The 17,683-nt window shown below is 50.7% G+C and overlaps 1 protein-coding gene across 1 annotated transcript; it reads right to left on the reverse strand.

Moving 5' to 3' along the window:
• On the reverse strand, nt 1-14,901 carry PBDC1 (polysaccharide biosynthesis domain containing 1). The gene is made up of 6 exons (XM_044278983.1): nt 14,818-14,901; nt 5,924-5,989; nt 5,708-5,767; nt 4,615-4,755; nt 4,424-4,535; nt 1-388 (listed from the first exon to the last, which is right to left on the reverse strand). Exons 1-6 carry the CDS (start codon nt 14,854-14,856, stop codon nt 291-293), a joined length of 516 nt encoding a protein of 171 aa, XP_044134918.1. The 5' UTR covers nt 14,857-14,901; the 3' UTR covers nt 1-290.
• Nucleotides 14,902-17,683: the final 2,782 nt, after the last annotated feature.

Here is a 17,683-nt window from a genome sequence, read left to right on the forward strand (position 1 = left end):
TCCATGAGAAAACTGTAAATATACATTCAATTTATTAAAATTAGAAGAAAAAAACCCCAGGTGTCCGAATACTCTTAGATAGCACTTTGTGAAGACTGAGGCGGTTTTAAAAAAAAAAGTCTGTGGTGGCAGCAAAGACTTTTGGGTATTTTACTGTTTGCCAAAATGAGTGTATAGTGGAAACTGCAGAAAATAAAATTTGAATTGTTTGGTAACTGGTATTGTCATCCAGCTGAGCAACACAACATGTAGACATCCCCCGTCTGCCGCCGTATACCACCCTCGTGCTGTTACTTTGCAGCTTCTTTTTGTCTGTGATTGTAAATGACCTCGTTACATCCTTCTCTGTTCCGTGCAATTTCTATAGCAAAAAATTGGATTCGGGTAGCTGGAAGGCAAAGACGAGGGGGAAAAAAAACAGAGACGTCAAGCACATTACAACATATACAGGAATGTAATGGATGCTGAGGGCAGTAGTCATGTAAAACAGTGACCTCTAACCCGTCTCTCTCTCTCCAGCTGTCAGGGCATGATGGGGGGTTATAGGTTGAGGAACATTTATGTAATAATTCAGTAATCACCTTTGAAGCAGCTGCATTACTACTGCTGGAGTTTCATATAGAACCTCTACTAGGACAATCACATCCTACAGAAATTGAGTAGGGGGGTTGTCCCATCTTACACATTGATGGCATACTACTAAGATATGCCTCCAATGTCAGATAGGTGGGGCCCCCCAAAGTAAACGAGAGTGAGCAGAACTCCTATAGAGGTGAATGGACGGTGGCCACTCGTTCACATTGGGGCTATTTCCGGAACTCCTATAGAAGTGATTTGAGAGCACACTGCACATGCGTGGTGAGCTCTCCTCGCCCATCTAATGCTATGCCACCAGGGTGTGAGATGTGCTAAACTCATTTAAAGGGATTTCTCCAGCTTTTTAACACTTTTTGGCCCAAGGACAAGGGAGCCAAAAAGTGTTAAAAACATGGAGAATTGTTTTAAGTTGAGCATTATGGCACCTTGCAGTCCTATGTACAGTCAGGTCCATAAATATTGGGACATTGACACAATTCTAAAATGTTTGGCTCTATACACCACCACAATGGATTTGAAATGAAGCAAACAAGATGTGCTTTACCTGCAGACTGTCAGCTTTAATTTGAGGGCATTTACATCCAAATCAGGTGAACGGTGTAGGAATTACAACAGTTTGCATATGTGCCTCCCACTTGTTAAGGGACCAAAAGTAATGGGACAATTGGCTTCTCAGCTGTTCCATGGCCAGGTGTGTGTTATTCCCTCATTATCCCAATTACAATGAGCAGATAAAAGGTCCAGAGTTCATTTCATGTGTGCTATTTGCATTTGGAATCTGTTGCTGTCAACTCTCAAGATGAGATCCAAAGAGCTGTCACTATCAGTGACGCAAGCCATCATTAGGCTGAAAAAACACAACAAACCCATCAGAGATAGCAAAATCATTAGGTAGTGGCCAAAACAACTGTTTGGGACATCCTTAAAAAGAAGGAACGCATCGGTGAGCTCAGCAACACCAAAAGACCTGGAAGAACACAGAAAACAACTGTGGTGGATGACCGAAGAATTCTTTCCCTGGTGAAGAAAACACCCTTCACAACAGTTGGCCAGATCAAGAACACTCTCTAGGAGGTAGGTGTATGTGTGTCAAAGTCAACAACCAAGAGAAGACTTCACCAGAGTGAATACAGAGGGTTCACCACAAGATATAGACCATTGGTGAGCCTCAAAAACAGGAAGGCCAGATTAGAGTTTGCCAAACATCTAAAAAAAAAAAAACTTCACAGTTCTGGAACAACATCCTATGGACAGATGAGACCAAGATCAACTTGTACCAGAGTGATGGGAAGAGAAGAGTATGTAGAAGGAAAGGAACTGCTCATGATCCTAAGCATACCACCTCATCAGTGAAGCATTAAGGTGGTAGTGTCATGGCGTGGGCATGTATGGCTGCCAATGGAACTGGTTCTCTTGTATTTATTGATGATGTGACTGCTGACAAAAGCAGCAGGATGAATTCTGAAGTGTTTCGGGCAATATTATCTGCTCATATTCAGCCTAATACTTCAGAACTCATTGGACGGCGATTCACAGTGCAGATGGACAATGACCCAAAGCATACTGCAAAAGCAACCAAAGAGTTTTTTTAAGGTAAAGAAGTGGAATGTTAAGCAATGGCCAAGTCAATCACCTGACCTGAATCTGATTGAGCATGCATTTCACTTGCTGAAGACAAAACTGAAGGGAAAATGCCCCAAGAACAAGCATGAACTGAAGACAGTTGCAGTAGAGGCCTGGCAGAGCATCACCAGGGATGAAACCCAGCGTCTGGTGATGTCTATGCGTTCCAGACTTCAGGCTGTAATTGACTGCAAAGGATTTGCAACCAAGTATTAAAAAGTGAAAGTTTGATTTATGATTATTGTTCTGTCCCATTACTTTTGGTTCCTTAACAAGTGGGAGGCACATATGCAAACTGTTGTAATTCCTGCACCGTTCACCTGATTTGGATGTAAATACCCTCAAATTAATTTCAATTCCATTGTGGTGGTGTATAGAGCCAAAAATGTTAAAATAGCCCATATAAAAATGTCACTGGTCAGCTCTGCTACATGCATATGATGAATAACATGTGACTGATTCCTAGCAGTACAATACAGATGCCAAGTGCAGACACTGATTATAAACTAGAACGGACAGAATTATAGCAGTACCAAATGTGCATGGACAGAACTGGATAACACCCTTAGGGTCCATTCACACGTCCGTTGTTTCTTTCCTGATCTGTTCAGTTTTTTGCGGAACAGATCTGGACCAGTTCTGTACCCATTTTCAATGGGTCCTGAAAGAAAAAAAAATAAAATAAAATAAATCGGACAGCACAATGTCCGATTATATATATATATATATATATATTTTTTATTTTTATTTTTTCCAGGACCCATTGAAAATGAATGGGTACAAAACTGGTCCAGATCTGTTCCGCAAAAAACAGAACAGATCAGGAAAGAAACAACGGACGTGTGAATGGACCCTTAGGCTAATTTCACACTAGCATGATCAGTCCGGGAAACGTGCTCCATGTGACGGCTGCATTTTCTGGACCAAACCCCTTTAACCTGAACACACAGCATCATAATAATCTATGATATTGCGAGTTTGTGCCTAACCATGTGTCTACTGTACTCACATAATGCCTTCAGTACAGAAGACCCACGCTCAAGCAGGAACTGACAGCACCATGGATCATTATGATGCTGTGGGTTTGGGTGAGGACTACTTTCACACTTACAGCAGAGTGATCCGGCAATCTGTATGCAAACGGACAACATTTGTAGACGGATCAGTCTTACAAATGCATTGCAAGGACGGATCCGGCATTGCGGTATTTTTAATGCCGGATCCAGCACTAATACATTTCAATGTAAATTAATGCCGGATCCGGCATTTTGGGCGGAGATAATTCCGCAGCATGCTGCGGTATTTCCTCCGTCCAAAACGCCGTTCAGTCACTGAACTGAAGACATCCTGAACGGATTGCTCTCCATTCAGAATGCATGGAGATAAAACTAATCAGTTCTTTTCCGATATTGAGCCTCTAAGACGGAACTCTATGCCGGAAAAGAAAACCGCTAGTGTAAAAGTACCCTTAGAGAAGCAGTGTCCTGTACATGGAAATGCAGCCATCACACAGCCCCACCTCCGCAGAGAATGCAATACTTTGGTCCGCGTGTCATAGAACGTGGACCTGGAGAGGTCTCTGGCGCTCACCAGATCCATGTCCTACAAGGACATATGGAACCTTACTTTCATATAAAAAAATCGTCTGAGTTGTGACTGCAACGATCTGAATCAGGCCCTGCTTAGTTCTCATGACCTCTACACTACATGGCCTTGTAAGACGCCTCCATGAGGCACGTGTTCTCTCCTAGAAGCCATGCTGTAGGAGACATACCTCTGTAATATGGCGCCTGTCATGAGACATATGCAGGCACAGTACCCTAATGGTGCCTACTGCTAAGACACAGTGGTATAGTATGGGCCCACAGGAGTCCAGGGCTGTGTAATAAATCCATATTACAACTGTGTGCACAGGCACAAAAGGAGCAGCCGCCATATGCGTTTTATAAAAAGACCGGACTCGTGAAGAGTCCTCTCAGCACAGCTAATGGTGAGGAGAGGGGGTCCCACAGATGCTCAGTATGAGGCCCCAGGTCAACACTACTTGTTTACTGGGAATAGAGCATCAAAAGTGTCAGCCTGGCCTGAGGGTGTCATGTACTTACCTAAGGTGTCTCACAGGAAGCATACTATGTAGCTACAGGTAAAGAGGTGACACTTTCTCAGAGACCGTGACTAGGTGCGCTACTTTCTATACACTCACAGAAGATGGTATTCTCCTCCGCGTACTCCTTGCTGCTGTCCAATCTTAACAAGGTTCCGTAGTTGAAATCTTCCACCTGATTCTCAAACTGCATGCAGAAAGGCCGCCACTTCTGTGAGGGTTTATAAAACAGTCAGTGTCCTGCAGAGATCGGCAGGTGACAAGCAGAAGCTCCTTGGGTATAAATTTACCTCTTTGGCTGCTGGAGACTTCAGATCTTCAGGATCGATGACATCAATACGAAGATCTGGAAATTCTGCTCGGAAGGCCGTGTAGATCTCGTCATCTAACCGGGTCAGTTTTAGGAGGCGAGGGTCAACAGAGGAGATAAGCTGGGGACAGAATACAGTAGCGGAGCATGACTTTAATGGCGTGTTCACTCAGCCAGGATTTTGGCTAACGCTTCCTTTGTATATGTCTTGGCAAAAGCAGGAACCAATTTTATCTGTTTCTGGCGAGAAATGTGGATTAGGCCTCATGCACACGAACGTGGTCCAGACGAGCAAACCATAGGGCCACTGCATGCTGAGCCATTCACTTGAATGGGGTCCGCGATCCGCACCGCAAAAGAAGAAGTGAATGCACTACTTTCTTGCGGTCTGGAGGCATGGAGAGAAACCCCACGAAAGCCTTCTGCGAGGTTCCGTGCCTCTGTTCCGCACCGACCTTCCGGATTGCGGGCCCATTCAAGTGAATAGGTCCGCATCCGCACACGGGCTGCAATACGGTCACGGCTGGGCAAGGGCCGTGTGCATGAGGCCTAATACACACGTTGCACATACAGCTGTGTAAAAGGGGTTGTACAAAGTTTTGATGCACCTAATCACTAGATAGGGGATAACTAACTGATCGGTGGGGGCCCCCCCAACAGCCTGGACCATCACAATTCTGAGAACAGGGGTCCCACCCCCCCAATCTAATAGAGGGACAGGTTCAGCATGCACCCTGCTGCTCCATTCCTTCTCTAGGCAAGTACAGCGCTGTCCCATAGAGAATGAATCGAGTGGCGGGGTGCATGCTCAACCTGCCGCTCCTTTAGACAGGGGGACAGGACCCCCGTTCTCAGGATCGGTGGTGGTCCCAGCGGTTAGACCCCACCAATCTGTTAGCGATCTACTATCCTGTGGATCGTGGATAACTTCAAAACTTGGAACAGCCCCTTTAATAAGCCCTTAGGCAAGTTATCTTATGGTCTGACAACTAAACAGTGGTGATTTTCATACCAATGCCAGTTGCTGGAAACCACTTGGCACCGCAAGATCTACACCCAGTGTCCCTACTTACATTGAAGTACACCTCTGCATGCTGATAGGCCTTCATGGCCCAGATCATCTCCACATTGGGCTGCAAAATAAAACACAGTACTTGTTCCATCATGTAGCCGTTCATGGGGAAACTAGAGGGACTCTAGAGAAATCCCTATGCATCTCTCCGGTGGTCACTATCTGGGGTATCTTGCAGGGCACAATCACAGAAACTTCAAGTGCAATGCACACTTACATCATTGCCGTACGACTCTGCTGGAAGAGACAGCGCCTCCGCCACGGACAGCGCTCCGGCCGCTCCCTAGAAAGGGGGAGAAAAGTAATGGTGGCTGTAAGTGGATTTCATAGCGTTCACTATTTTTGGCACGAGCTTGTACTTTATTCTAATAGAATTCTTTAGAGAATTACGAAGGTTCATACTATCATTTTTATAAATTTTTTTATTTTTTTGGGGGGTGCGCCTTCATATAAATCCATACAAACTCCAAGTCTAGTGTGTGTCTTAAGAAAATTGCGGCCGTGTTCAGAGGTGGAAAATCTTACATATGAAAAACGAGATTTTTGTATAACTTACCAGTAAAATCTCTTTCTCGCTCTTTCCTTGGGGGACACAGAAGACCTTGGGTATAGCTCATCTCCCTAGGAGGCGTGACACTAAGTGAAAACTGTTAAGCCCCTCCTCCACAGCTATACCCTCAGCCTGGAGAGAGAGACTGCCAGTTGCGTGTCCAAGTAGTGAAAAAAAGGCAAAGTCCAAAAGTGGAACCAACAAGCCAACTACCCAAAGGGTAAAACAACTCGGAAACCGTGCCAAGAAAAACAAAGAATGGGTGGGTGCTGTGTCCCCCAAGGAAAGAGCGAGAAAGAGATTTTACTGGTAAGTTATACAAAAATCTCGTTTTCTCGCCCAGTTTCCTTGGGGGACACAGAAGACCTTGGGACGTTCAATAGCAGTCCAAGAGGGGAGGGACCACAGCACCAAGGCGAAGCACCCGAAGGCATCAAAAAACCGCCGCCTGCCGACCAGGCGGCCCAAGGCAGCATACGCCGAAGCCCGAGTATGCACCCTGCAGAACTCGGTAAGGTGTGCAAGGAAGACCAGTGACCGCCTTGCACAAATGCATGGCCGAAGCCTAATGTCTCCGGCCCAGGAGGAACCGACAGCTCTGGTGAAATGAATGGCGACACCAAAAGCAGAACCCTGCCCTTGGTGCGGCAACCACAGCAAAAGCCACTCCGAGAAAGCGGAGGAAAGCCACCCTGGAGGCCATCCACCCTCTGCGCGGACCTCCTGGAAACACAAGAGACCAAACGTCGACAAGAGTCGGAGATCCCCAAGGAAAAACTGCAAGGCCCAAACAACGTCCAAAACGGTGAAGTGTCCGTTCCCGGGGGTGAGAAGGGGAGGACGACTGCCTTGATGAAAGGAAAGACGAACACCACCTTCAGAAGGAAGGAAGAGACAGAATGGAGAACAGCCCTGTCCTGGGGAAAGACAGAAGGCTCGGAACAAGAAGGGCCGCCACTCAGGCACCCGTCATAGACACGATGACTACAGAAACACAACCGTACAGGACAGAAGGAGTAGAGAGAACTGCTGTAACGGTTCCAAGGGAAAGATTGGAGCGCCAAGAGCCCAGTATGTAGTTCCCAGGGCGGTACCGGAGGGCAGTACAAAAGGAAACCAAGAGCCGCTCCACGGAAGAAGGTCCTGACAGGCCCAGAGGGGCGGGGAACGCTGAAAGAGGAAGGACAGCGCAGACACTGATACTTCAAGCAACAGAGTCCCAGTCCCAGGTCCAGGCCGGACTGGAGAAAGACAGAACCATGGAGAGAGAAAGGCAGAGTGGGGGAACGCCCAGCTTCCCACAGAACCCCAAGGAAAGCCCTAATTCCTACCACAGATCCTGGACGAAAACACGGCCAGGAGTGACACTAGCGAGCCCACAATAGTCGCCTGGGCAAGCGGGCGAAAACACAATGAACAGGCGCAGACCAGTCGTAGAACTGGTCCCGTCGGCCCCGAACAAAGGTGTTCCGTATCCACCGGAGTGGGGGAGCAGAAGGACAGACAGACAGGGACCAAAGGGTCCGTCCAGCAACCGCCAGATGCCAGTACAAGACAGGCTAAAGCCCAAGCCGATGTAGCCACCACAGGAAGACGGACTACAGTCCCGGTGTGGGGGATCTAAAGACAATCTTGACTAAATGGTAGTCCTCCCAAGTTACCGAGAAGGTAAGTCCATAGCAGAAACGTTGCCTAGAATGGAAAAAACGCAATCTGCACCCAGCGGGAGGACAGAACGCGGTAGACCCGGTAAATAGGCACACAGCAAGTACAGCCAGTTTGAACAAGGGGGACAGTACGAGGCCAAAAGGAACACCAGAACCATCAACATGAACAACCATGCTCTCCCCAGAGGGGAGGGCAGTGAAGGAACAGCCTCTGAAGCGTGGCCGGAACAGAAGCCACATTCGGAGTGATCCGTACCGAGTGGGAGCCAAACAGAGACGGCGAGAAAAGGCAGTCGAGAAAGAGGCCGGCATAACACCCTCCAAACGAAAGGAGGAGTGGGTAACAGAGAAGCCATAGGACAGCTCAAAGGCAGAACCCCGCTACACTGAGACGCCCGGTTCACCGCCTCGCAGAAGGCGAATACCCTGAAGAACCCAAGGTGGAGGTCCTCCGGACCTGGGTAAGCGAGCACCCAAGAGAAGTTGGATGACCTTCCCAAGAAGAGTGGCCGAACCTGGTAGCAGAGCAGACTGAACGCCGAGGGCGCCAACCGGAAAGAATCATACCACACCGCACTCGCAGAGGAGGAAATAGTAGTAGGTGAGGGGACTGTAGACCCGCCAGAGCCAACATAGAATGCGACGGGCGCTGCAGACAGCACTCTCGACCATGTAACCACCAGCGCAGGGAAACAATGCCACGGGAGGACGAATGGGTACGTATCTAGGAACCACGAACACTCCCCGGGCGGAAGGGCCAACGAAATGAATGAGCACCGCCCAGCTCGGTGCAGTAGCGAGCAGGTAGAGCCCGTTTACTTATATATATAAAAGGTATTCATTTGTTGTTCATTGGACAACACCTGAGGCTCACACAGGTGGACAGAATGATCTCTGTAGAGAATAATGCAAGTCTTGCTGCAACCACCGACTCCCAAGATAATAAATATGTCGCAGGAGGAAAGGAGGCATACGTACGAGTAGCCCCGTAAGCAGTGAGGCCAACCCACCTACGGAACGAGGAGGCATACGCGGCCCGAACAACGCACGAGAGCGTCCGCTCACTGCAAAAATATCACTCAGCGAAGAGGGCCAGCCACAGAGCGCCACAGAATCTACGGAAGTGCAAAGTGCAAACTGAAAAAGAGTTATGCACAAGACTAGTATTTTATGCGATGGAACGCAAACTGACCGCCCCGAAAGGGGGGAAATGTACCTGGCAAACTGTAGTCTGTAAGAGTGCAAAGGCCCGCCCCAAAAAGGGGGGTGATGCCCAAGGTCGTACCTACGTCAGAGAAGTAGGGCGTACCATACTTCGCCCAGAAGGGGGCCATGCACATAGCCACACAGTATCCAGCAGGAAGTCCACCTAGTGAAAGGGGGACATGCACAGGGCTATCCTAGCATTAAGTGAGTGTGCAACAATCCACCCAACACCGAAATTTCGTGAGAGTGTAACAACTCCGCTAATAAAGGGAAACATGTGCAAGTCCAACACAGCACATACAAGAACAGCCTTGAACCTCGTGAGCGTGCAAATTTCCGCCCAGGAATGAGGGGTGGTCACGCACAAGGCCAGCACCGTATACAAAGGGAGCGTAAACGTTCCACCCATGTTAGAGGGCCATGCTCAAGGCCAGCAACGTATCCGGTGAGAGTGTAGTATGCCGCCCAGAAAAAAGTGGGGGGGGGGGGGGGGTCATGCACATGGCCAGCATCGCATCCAGGGAGAGTGCGAGCAGTCGGTGAGAATGTGTGTATGTCACCTGAAGGAGGCATGCCCATGGCCGGCAGCGAAACCAGTGAGAGTGCGTACACCGCCCACGGAAGAGTGGTCATGCATACGGCCGGCAGCGGATCCAGTGAGAGTGCAAGCACCCCGCCACGTATGGGGTTCATGCACATGGCCAACAACGTACCGGTTAGAGAACAACCACCGACCGAGGGAGTGTATGTATGCCGCCACAGGGAAGGAGGCATGCCCAAGGCCGGCAACGAATCCAATGAGAGCGCATCGTACCGCCTATGGAAAAGCGGTCATGCACATGGCTGGCAGTGAATCCAGTGAGAGTGCCGAATGCCGTCCACGGAAGGGAGCCATGCCTATGGGCGTCAGCGACGCACAAGTGTAGCGTTCCGCCTATGGAAGGGGGTCACGCACATGGTCAGCAGCGAATCCAGTGAGAGTGCAGCGTTCCACCTATGGAAGGGGGTCGTGCACATGGCCAGCACCGTATCCGGTGAGTGCAGTATTCCGCTTAAGAATGATGGGGGTCATGCACATCATCGGCAACGAAACCAGTGAGAGGCAGCGTCCCACTTGTGGAAGGGGGCCGTGCACATGGCCAGCACCGTATCCGGAGAAACTGCCGTAGTCTGCCAATGAAGAGGGGTTCATGCACAAGGCCAACCCGCAGCCAGGGAGAGTGCAGTATCCCGCCGAGGAGGGGGGTCCTGCACATGGCAGGCGTCATAACTGGAGAGGGTGACGAATCCTGCCTACAGAAAGGGCCGCATGCACTTGACCAGCGCCGTATCGCGGAAGAGGGCAAGAAAAACGCCTAGAAGGGGAAAATGACCCTGGCAGCGCCGCAGCCGGGGAGCGCGACATGCCGCCTATGGAAGGGGGGCATGTATACAGGCAGCACTACTGAGATCAGGCTGCAGCGTCCTGCGCAGCCCACAAGGTATATATAATAGATAAATAAATAATATATATATATATTTTTTTTTTTTTTTTTTTTTATTATTATAACAGCCTCACTGAGGCAGAAAGGTGAGCCACCTATAGGGGCACAGAATCCCTGAGAAGCAGGGAAAAAAAGGGGGGGGCAGCCACACAGGCCCATCCGAAGCCGGCCTGTACCCAAAGGGTTAACAGGGATCCGGCCTGGGGGGCGGCGCTGCGATCCCCTGGGGGCGGGGGAACCTCCAGGCGCGAAGAATTCGCGCCTGGAGAAGTTCCAGCCCCCTCCAACAGAGGCCGGAATTTTGCGGCCTAGCAGGCCGTGAAGCCGGGGCCTAAATTTGTAGCGGCGCCCGGCTGACCGGGGCCGCACAGTATTCAAATACCGGCCGGGCCTACGGAGCGGCGCCTGCACATACCGGCCGCGGATGCCCACCCCGCGGGCCGGAAGAGCCGGGGACCCTGATTTCGCTGCGCCCGGCCGACCGGAATGTTCCGACGGTCGGCCGGGGGCTTGAAGCATAGCGCTCATTTGCAGGCCGCGGGTGCCCACCCCGCTGCCCGGAAGCGAGGACCCTGCGCCCGGCAGCCATTTCACTGCACCATATGGCCGGCAGCCACAACCACCTTGCCCTTGGACCGGTGCCCATGAGGGTAGAGGAGGGTCAGGGGCAGCAAGGCGCGGGCCCCCTGGCCCTGAAGCAGTGGCCGGTAAGAGAGGGAGACCTGAGACCGGGTGCCAGTGAGGGTGGGAAGCCTGCATAACCCCTCCGTCAGGGGCAGCTAGGTGCGGACCTCTGCAGCTCCCTAGGCATCCTTCTTGCAGAGAGAAGGTGCTAATGTCCTATGGAGACCAGGAGAGAGGGAGCAGAATGTCGCCCTGCGGCAGCCCAGGGGCCAGCCTAGTCTAGCAGGGACAGAAGGGTCCAGAGGCCCAGTATGGGGGTCAGGCACGCAGGAGACCGGGGTGGGGTGAGGGGTGAGGGGGGGGACGTAGGGCTGGAGAAGCCAATCTCTCACCATAGCCGTCTTCACCCTCGGTCTGTTCCAGCAGGGTCGCCCCTTCAGCTACTGGCACCGTAGTGGCAGGACGCTGGAAGAGGGACTTGGCGTGCGGGCGACCCTTACGCTGGCGGGATGCAGGGGAGCTAGGCTGCCCTGGTCCACCTTGTCTTCTGTGGGGGAGGCAGCAGTGCGGATGCCGGCACTGGCGCAGCTCAACCCCGGGAGAAACAGAGAGGTCTAGTGCGTCTCTGTTGTCCCTGATGATCTGAAGAAAAAGAAAAGAAAAAAAGTAAAAAGCAAAACTAAAACTAAACAGGAGAAAACAGCCCTGCAGTAGCAGGGAGTGTCTTGCCTCCTTGGACACTAAGCAAAAACTGGCAGTCTCTCTCTCCAGGCTGAGGGTATAGCTGTGGAGGAGGGGCTTAACAGTTTTCACTTAGTGTCACGCCTCCTAGGGAGATGAGCTATACCCAAGGTCTTCTGTGTCCCCCAAGGAAACTGGGCGAGAAATACCAGCCACGTGTGGACTCGGTCTCTGATTTTGGAGGTTTTCAGGTAGATACCCCGGACTTCACTGTGGGGTCAGCCCATCAACCCTGGTTGTTAAAGGGAATGCGTCAACAGAAAATGACCTATTGCTTAGGCCTCTTTCACACTACCGTTTTTTTTTTCCGTTTTGCGGTCCGTATACGGAACCATTCATTTCAATGGTTCCGCAAAAAAACGGAATGTGTTCCGTATGCATTCCGTTTCCGTTTTTCCGTTCCGTTGAAAAGATAGAACATGTCCTATATTTGGCCGCAAATCACGGTCCGTGGCTCCATTCAAGTCAATGGGTCCGCAAAAAAAAACGGAACACATACGGAAATGCATCCGTATCCGTTCCGTTTTTTGCGGAACCATCTATTGAAAATGTTATGCCCAGCCCAATTTTTTCTATGTAATTACTGTATCCTGTATATGCCATACGGAAAAACGGAACGGAAACGGAAGCAAAAAACGGAACAACGGATCCGTGAAAAACGGAACGCAAAACACTGAATTCAACATACTGTAGTGTTAAAGAGGCCTTAAAGTGTGAATGTCATTTCTTTGTTTTTTTTCTTCTAATGTGTAGGGAAAGTGATAAGAAATGTATATATTAGGTGAATTTGTACTTTTCTACTGAAAAATTGGCTCTGAGGTTTTCCCTTAGCATTGCTCGCTAAGGCTGGGTTCACATGTGCGTCCTTAATGCCGGCAGTCTGTTTCATTGGGGGGGGGGGGACAGACTGCAGGAATTCACTGTATCCGGTGTACATGCCGGACCCCGGACAGACAAAAAAAAATGCGGCATGCAGCATTGTTTGTCCAGCCGAAAGAGCGGCATATACGCTGGTAAGCAGCCAGATCCTATTACAGTGAATGGGGATCCGGCGGTGCCAGATACAGTAACTCCAGCAGTCTGTTCCTCTGCTGGATGTGAACCCTACCTAAATAACCAGTGCTAAGGAACACGCTGCTTCAGCACCATCCAGTACGGCAGACGCTCCCAGCGCCAGGCTGCCTCTAGCCTTCACACCAGCGAGTGTCACGCTCCGGACTCGCAGCGCAGCTCCCGTCCTGACCTACCAGCACATAGCATTACATTGATTTATGATGCTATGTAACCCTTAAAGGTCTGGAAGGAATGTATTGTATAAAACTGACATAATGCTGTCAGTGTTATCCAATACATTCCAGAATTGTAAGGGTTACATAGCATCATAAATCACTATAATGCTATGTGCTGGGAGGTCAGGACAGGAGCTGCGCTGCGAGTCCGGAGCGTGACACTCGCTGGTGTGAAACCAGCCAAACAGGCGCAAATAAAACTGACTTTATATTACTGTAACTTCACTTCTGCCCCGTCTCCCTGCCATCTGTGTAGACTGTCAGTGTATGTGACTATATACTGGAGAACTGCTTCTCCCTGCCTTCTATACTTACCATCAATAGCGAGCTCTGGCTGACCGCTCTCCCGGAGGCTCATTAGTCAGTGTGCCGGCCATACACTGTCAGTGCTCACCACTGGCGGTATACATAGGACAGGGAAGGCGTGAATTTACAGCAATATAAGGTCAGTTTTATATATTGGATAAGGATATACCTGTAGGAGGGGGGCTAGAGGCAGCCGGCCGAAGATGGGTTGTCCTTACCAACGCTCATTTTAGGTGGGACTGCAAATGGAAAACTTTACAGCAGTTTATTTTTCTATAAAAACAATAAATACAAATTCCTCTAATAAAGAAGATTAAACGACAGGCTGAATTCACATCTCCGTTATTTTTCCCTTCTTCTGATCAGAAAACAGAATAAAGAAAAAAAATTATATATAAAATCCTGAGCATTAGTTATGCACATTTGGCATCTGTTAGAGCCAATTACATCTGAGATCCAATATTTTTTTTTTTTTTAGCTTTTTGGTTATTATAATATAAATATATTTATTTTTTGTACACTGACCACCAAGCCTTATAACAGACTGACACTCCCTGTTCTGCACATATCACCTCTCATCAGTCATCACATTATCATCACAGGCAGGATTACAATGTCAAAAGAACACCTCTGTATTGACATCACAATGGGTGGCAGTCACAACACTCCCCACAGATATCCATCATCTCCAGACCACAGCTTCCAGGAACTGAGAAACCTCTGCTGTAATGGCCGCCCCGTTCTGTGGGCGAAGCGTCTGTGTCCAGCGTGGCACGCGGGGCAGCTTTCAGCCATGACGACGCCTCCCAGTGTGGCCCTGCCTTAAGCAATCAGAAGAAAGACTGCGGCACGTTTCAGCAAATGCCACATTATGGAAGCACTCCCCTTCCAGGGGCACCGCCATAATACAGCCCCATACAGAGGGGCACAACTCCTCACACCCCATCCTGTGGCTCATACCCCTCGTGAGGATACAACAAAAGCAGTGTGAACGGCGCCCAAGACACGTCCTAGGCACTGCTATAGAGGCCTCATAACGATCATGTGATGGGGCCAAGAGTCACAAAGCCAACTCCACCAGTGCCCCCAGTCACACCAGTATAACACGTGTTCCCGACAGCACCAGTATGGCTGCAGTAGGTAGGGGGGCTGCTGAGCTATTACACGTCCGTCCGTCCGCCCCCTACATTATAATAAGACTGCAACGTCATCTATAAAGCAAGACGTTACTATGAAATCCTCACCAGTGAACCCAAGCCACCCAACTCTCCCGGAGCCGCCATGTTTGACACCCTGTGCTATTTCCCCTCTCACCCGGAAGTGATCACACTCCCACTTCTTCCATCATTATGAAGCTCGTTCCGCCATCTGTAAGCACAGAATCCTGCGTGCGCCTGCGCACAAAGCGTCCGCCTATTGGCACGCCGCTATGAAGCGGCAGACACTCCAGCCAATGACAGTGCAGGGTTATGGGGGTTGCTATGGAAGCCTGGCAGGTTTGTTGATGAGCTGGAGACGGGGTAGCCACGTGACGGACAGAGCCGTTTCCCGCCTTTTTTATTTTTGTCGATGTGTACTGCGCCGTGAATGACGCTCGCTTAGTTAGTGAATGTGAGTTGTGAGGAGATTTTAGATGGAGTTTTTCAGGGAGTAGTTGGAGGTGGAGAGGAAAGCTAGCTGTTTCTAGAATAATTCAAGCAGGGCAGCCATGGCACCTGTCTTAGTAACCCTTTAACCCCTTAAGGACACATGACGTACCGGTACGGCATGTTTCCCGAGTCCTTAAGGACACATGACGTACCGGTACGTCATGGCTTTAAATAGCGATGCCGGCGCCGCGGGGGTTAATCGGAACGGGATGCCGGCTGAAATCATTCAGCCGGCATCCCGTAACAACGCAGGGGGGGGTCATTTGACCCCCCCGCATCGACGATCGCAGAAAACCGCAGGTCAATTCAGACCTGCGGTTTTCTGCGTTTCCGGTCCATTCGGGTGTCCTGTGACCCGATGAACCGGAAAAAGACTGCGATCGGTGGCGTAATTTTACACCACCAATCGCAGTCCGAGGATTTGCAGAGGCGGAGCTGGCCCTGGTGCTGAACGCCGCTGTCCAGGGTGCTGATTGGTGCAGGGGAGAGAGGCGCGAGATTCAAACTTCCTGCGCTCCTCTCTCCCCTCCTCTTCCTGTTCTGCACGAGCACCCGGCAGCATCGTCCAGCACCAGCTCCTGTGTCCCCCTAATCGCCATCCATCACCCTCCTGCACCCATCGCCACCCAGGTAGGTTAGGGTCAGTGAGGGAGAGGCACCTTTAGGCAGGGATAGAAGGGAAAAGTTAGTAGTTTCAGCTACCAGACCCCCCCTGCCACTTGCCCCCCCCCACCACCAGCCCCCCCCTCACCACCAGCCCCCCCACCAGACCCCCCCCCCACCACTTTTTTTTTTCTGCGTGCGCTGACTGGCCGGCACTTTTTAGCGTCCGTCCACTGTTAGCGCATCGCCCGCCCCACCGCCCCACCACCCCACCGACCGCTGATCAGCGTTGAACCGCTGATCAGCAAGTTTGAACTTTTTTTTTTTTTTTTTCTAACACTTGCCCATTTTTTTTGCCTGGACTTTTAGTACGTGAACACCCGTGCCCCCACACACACGCACATAGAATAAAGGTTTACACGCACGCACATACACACGCACACACACACACCCATGGCCCGCCGGGTGTTCTCGGCCGAGGAGGCATATGCCCAGATTGCCTCCGACTCTGAGAGCCCCAGTGAGGATGAGGATGACCCCACGTTCCTTTTGTCATCCGCATCCTCCTCATCATCATCGGATGACGATGAGCCACCAAGGCAGCGGAGACGCCGCCAGGCGGAGCCAGGGGCCACACATGCTAGGGATCCTGTGGCCCACCCTAGTACGAGCCGCCCTGGGGTTCGTACTGGTTTCCCGGCCCACCAAATAAGTTCACCGGAGCCCCCTGCCGATGAACTTAGCTGGTGTCCCCCAGTGGACTTTGAGCCTGAGATTCCGGATTTCGCTGGCAATCCTGGAATCCAGATTCCCACAGTGGGGTTTACTGAAATAGACTTTTTTAGTTTTTTTTTCAGTAACCCACTGGTGAATCTGATGGTGGAGCAGACGAATCTGTACGCCCAACAGTTCGTCGCTCAAAACCCGGGCTCATTTTTGGCTAGACCCGGTGGCTGGACGCCGGTCAGTGCAGCCGAGATGAGGACATTTTGGGGCCTCGTGCTGCATATGGGTCTAGTGCAAAAACCCAGTGTCAGGCTGTACTGGAGTGGGGACGTCCTATACCAGACCCCACTGTACAGTACGGCCATGACACGCTCCCGGTTTGAGGCCATCCGGAAATGTCTGCATTATTCCGATAATGCAGCATGTCCCCCCCGAAGTGATCCTGCCTATGACCGGCTGTACAAGATACGGCCGGTCATCGATCACTTTGGGGCCACATTTCAGCAGGCCTACGTACCTGGAAGGGAGGTCGCGGTTGATGAGTCTCTCGTTGCGTTCAAGGGGAGACTCAGTTTCCGCCAATACATTCCCACAAAGCGGGCGAGGTATGGCGTGAAGCTATACAAAATTTGTGAGAGTACCTCAGGGTACACTTACAAATTTCGTGTGTACGAGGGGCGAGATTCCCGGATTCAACCACCAGAATGTCCCCCCACTCTGGGTGTTACCGGGAAACTCGTGTGGGACCTTATGTACCCACTGCTGGATAAGGGTTACCACTTGTACGTGGACAACTTTTATACCAGCATTCCCTTGTTCAGGTCCCTTGCCGCCAGATCCACGTTCGCTTGTGGGACCGTGCGGAAAAATCAACGCGGCCTTCCTGCCCACCCCCTCCAGGTACCTATCCCCAGGGGTGAGACCCGTGCACTTACCAGTGGAAACCTGTTGCTGGTCAGGTATAAGGACAAGAGGGATGTCCTTATGCTGTCCACAATCCACGGTAACAGCACCACCCCAGTCTCTGTGCGAGGTACCACGGCAACGGTCCTCAAGCCCGATTGTATCGTCGCCTACAATCGGTATATGGGAGGAGTTGATCTCTCTGATCAAGTCCTCAAGCCATATAATG

This window comes from Bufo gargarizans, chromosome 2, assembly GCF_014858855.1.
Source record: "Bufo gargarizans isolate SCDJY-AF-19 chromosome 2, ASM1485885v1, whole genome shotgun sequence".
Taxonomy (NCBI): domain Eukaryota; kingdom Metazoa; phylum Chordata; class Amphibia; order Anura; family Bufonidae; genus Bufo; species Bufo gargarizans.